General features: G+C 57.4%; 1 protein-coding gene across 1 annotated transcript in view; it reads left to right on the top strand.

Annotated features, from left to right (window-relative positions):
* The window catches only part of VOLCADRAFT_88986 (uncharacterized protein), a gene marked incomplete at both ends in the record, with an annotated part of 15,447 nt that overhangs the window by 7,595 nt on the left and 3,696 nt on the right, over nt 1-4,156 (top strand). The window contains 7 exons of the mRNA XM_002948726.1: nt 107-472; nt 673-1,335; nt 1,454-1,540; nt 1,705-1,755; nt 2,016-2,075; nt 2,352-3,564; nt 3,661-4,070. Of these exons, the coding sequence (XP_002948772.1) occupies nt 107-472; nt 673-1,335; nt 1,454-1,540; nt 1,705-1,755; nt 2,016-2,075; nt 2,352-3,564; nt 3,661-4,070 (2,850 nt within the window). The remainder of the gene's footprint in view (nt 1-106; nt 473-672; nt 1,336-1,453; nt 1,541-1,704; nt 1,756-2,015; nt 2,076-2,351; nt 3,565-3,660; nt 4,071-4,156) is intronic.

Below are 4,156 nucleotides of genomic sequence, written 5' to 3'. Positions count from 1 at the left end.
TTGCGCGCCGACATCATGTGCACCGCCGCAGTGCCGCGTCATGCGCGTACCCTGGCTTGGCGGCGCATGCCCTGCACTGCCCAAGGTACCGCACCACCGCCGCCAGATCCGGTTCTGCCGGCTCGGTATCGTATCGGCAGATCCGAACGCGCGAGTAGTGCTGGCATCGGTGGTGACCCTGATCGAGCGGCATTCGTAGATGAAGATGCGTTAGCAGTTGACAGCGACGGTGGAGACAACGGGACTAATGAGCCAGGTGCTGCAGATGACGCGGCCACAATGCAGCTACCTCCGGAATTACAACCCCATCCACCGCGGGTGCAGCCGCGGCCTTGCGTCGATGACCCAATAAGTGTGGAGGTTCCGTTTTGCATGCGTCTTGATACAGAGTTGCCGAACCGGACCGTGTTTCCACACGATGATGCTCCGGATGAATTCACCATCTGCACCTCGTGCGAGAAGGCACTCGCAGGTAAGCAATTGTTCTGTCTCCTATACAGCCAGTCCCTCCGTCCATTGGATCATGCTGTTCAGCACCTTTGTTTCGTCCAGCCGTTTTCTCTGTGCGGCCGGTATGGCCTTCCCCTTCGGCTCTTCTTCTTCTTCTCGTTTAAACACCTTATCTTTCAATTGTGCCTGCCCGATACCCACCTCCCGCCGCTTTTGTTGCAGCACGCCGAATACCTGAAGCGGCTTTGGCACGACTCGATCCGGGTGACGTGCCATCTGTTAATCACCTGGGCGATCCCTTGCCTGCGCCCACGTTCGTGGAGAGTCAACTGCTAGGGCGGGGCCGTCTCATGCAGCAGCTCATGATTGTACATCTCGCGGGCCGCCCTCCCGAGGTATTGCCATGTGCCGTTCAATCTCATGGCATCGCGGTCGTAAACCCTGACCCCAATATGCTACGGGGCCAGTTGCCCGCGCGTGTTGCGGATTTGGCTGGCGCTTTCACGGTGGTTTGCGTGGATCAAGTCCGAGACCGGCAGGACTTGCTGGATCGTGTCCGCCGTGCACCAGGCCTGAAAGTGCGTGGCAACGTCGTCGTCGCCTGGGTGCGTTTCCTTCAACATAACGATGAAGATGAAGGTGCAGTGGATGAAGAAGCTATACAGGAGTATGAGCGTATGGGATGCATTGCACAAGTACCGGAAGCACTGCTGCGCTCCGCAATCGGTCCTACCGATCCGGAAGTCGCTGGTGTACTGCGAAGTACCTTCCTACACGACCGTACCGGTGCTGCTGGTGTACGGCAGCTGCATGAAACGTTGCAAGGAAACATCGTTGGTAATAACTTTGATGGCGGTGGCGTTTATGGTTCACCACTTGAGACAGGTGCGACTTTTCATAGCTGACGTAGGGCTGCATACTGCATATGACGCTTCCAAACTGGCATTATTACTTCCACCTGCTTCACGCACGTCCTTCCAACCTTAATGTTCCTGTGTTATAGCTGCCGACGACACCACAGCTGGACCGACCGGCACAGCTAATGATATCCTTCATGATGCTGGCGCCTATGGACCACCGCTTCGTACAGGTGCGACTTGTTAAGTACGGCATACATCAGTGAAGTTGACAACTGAATACTGCCACCTATAAATGCTGCTACGTCCGTTCACTTCCACCTCGCGGTATTGTTTCCACCTGATTCGCATGCATCCTCCCGGCAATGGTGATTCTGTACTCGTGCATCTGTTATAGGTCCCGATGTACCCGCGCCTGGAACGACCACCTCCGACACTCGCATGGCAGGTATGTGTGTGATGGGTACACGGCACGTATGGGTACGGTACGGTACCAACCTAGCAAAACGGTACATACATAACTGTTTATCCGCACCCGTAACACCGTTGTCCTGTACAGCCTGTATACAGCTGTATACAGCTGCGGTTTTTCACATGCTATAAGTGCTGCCGTATGTGTCGTCCGAACGTGTTAGATTCCGAACCATTAACTGTGCTTCTGTTCACCTCCTCGTACGTCTGCGCAACCGTGTTTATTTTCCATCATAGATGCTGGTGCTACGGGCTTGGCGCCTGTCGCGGTCGTCCTGCGCCAACCAGGCGATCCTGGTAAGAATATCCGATGTGCACTATTCATCGTGTTAGTGCTGCATGTCTTATGCGAACGTTGCGGATGTCACTCGAGTAACGTGCCATTTGCCCATCTTACGAATATCCGCCCCCACCACCCAACGCAGCTGATGCCAATCTGGGCATCCCGAACGTGCCATTTGCCCATCTTACGAATATCCGCCCCCACCACCCAACGCAGCTGATGCCAATCTGGGCATCCCGAACGTGCCATTTGCCCATCTTACGAATATCCGCCCCCACCACCCAACGCAGCTGATGCCAATCTGGGCATCCCGAATGAACTGGAGGTGGTCCTTCCACAACCAGCTCCTGTTCCGACGGACGGCACCGACTTTGATAACCGGCCCAACGTGGTGCACGACTTGCTCACCGGGCGTGCACGTCTCGCGTTCGCTGCTGGCGGCCGTGGTGCTCAGATCCTGGATGACCGCCATCCAGCCATCCTCAACGTCTGCTTCCCGGTTTCGTTTCCATATGGTTTGTCCGGACAACGGCCACCGGGTATGTCGTTCGCCTCGTATTGCAGCCACCTTGTACGGAGGGTGCCACGGGCGCAGTTCAGCGGTAACTTGATGCTGCTTGCCCGAATGTATGATATCAGCGTGCGGCAGCAAAGCATGGCGCAGGTAGGAGTGGCCCTGCGCATGCGACCACGGCTGGGTGGAGCAGCGGCACTAGTACCACGGGATGTGGTACGTACCATGGCAGACATCTTGGCACTACCGTACCGTCATGCGCAGCGACGGCACCAGCTGTCGCAACAGTCACCCGTGGTGCGTGCCCTCCTGGATGGCGCACGCGCCAGCCTGCTACGAATCGACCTTACGGATGCCTACTACAACGGTGCAAAAGCCACGATGCGTGCGGCTGCCCTCACTATTGGCTGGCCGCCATTGTTCTTCAATCTGAACCCGGCGGACATGCACGCTAGCTGTGCCGTTGTAGCCTCCGGTCAGGTCATAGATTTTGATGACGCCGGGCGTCCGACCCATATCAGCAGCACGGTGGAAAAGTGGCGCCGCGTCAAAGAAGACCCGCACAGCTGTGCGGCGCTGCTCATCGCCACCAAAGAGGTGTTGGTGGAACACCTGTTTGGCTTCACGCCTGGAGCAATGCGACAAACTGACCCCAACTGTTTCTGTGGGGTCGTATTTGAGGTAGTCGTCAAAATCGAGCAGAGCGGACGATTGGCACTACACCTGCACGGAGTCGCACACCTCCAGTACTTCGCGCTGGACAACCTCCAAGCGTTATTCTGCGGTCCGAATTGCCGAGCTCTGGCGCTTGCATACGCGTTGTGCGAAATGTGGTACCCCTCGCCGTACTATGCTCCGACACCGACCAATGAAATGCAGCCTCTCGTCATGGGTATGTCTAATACGGAAGCGCAGCAACATGGCTTGTCCGTGCCAGAAGTACAGGCAAATTGCCCACCTGCCGCGTACGACTTTGAATGCCTGGCAGGGTATGCAAACGGCGGACTACCACCTCCATCCCGGCACTGCGCCTGCCGTGCCCATCATGCTGCCGCCATACGCAGCACCCTCACCCACACCCACAGTTCAACATGCAAGCGGCACGGCTGCCGTGGCACCGACGACAGCTGCGGCATGGCCTTTCCCCGATTTATCCGCACAGCTTTCCAGTGGGTCGGTACCACCGGTCTATTTTTGCTGCCCCGCCTCGCATCCAACCTGGTGCCGCACATGCCTGCGATTGCTCTGGCCTTCGGATGCAACCATCTGATGTCCCTGGCCTGCGAAGTCGACCGGGATTACACGGCTGACATCGCCGCCCAACTAGCGCGTCCCATCAACGAACGCGGCGACTGCCCCCTCCTACAACCCACCATTGATCGCGCCCGTGACGCTGCGTACTACAGCTCCAAGTACACTGCGAAGACAATCGAACGCAGCCAGGCGCACCTCACATGTACCGCCGTAGGGCGTGTACAGGACTTCATGATGGCAGGTCACCAACCCAGTGCCACTGGTCATGAACCCAGCGTGTTCGGCAACCTGTGTACCGCGGTGCATCGCATGACGGCTACCATCACG

This window comes from Volvox carteri, assembly GCF_000143455.1.
Source record: "Volvox carteri f. nagariensis unplaced genomic scaffold VOLCAscaffold_11, whole genome shotgun sequence".
Lineage (NCBI taxonomy): Eukaryota > Viridiplantae > Chlorophyta > Chlorophyceae > Chlamydomonadales > Volvocaceae > Volvox > Volvox carteri.
This window is presented reverse-complemented; position numbering and strand designations above follow the sequence as displayed.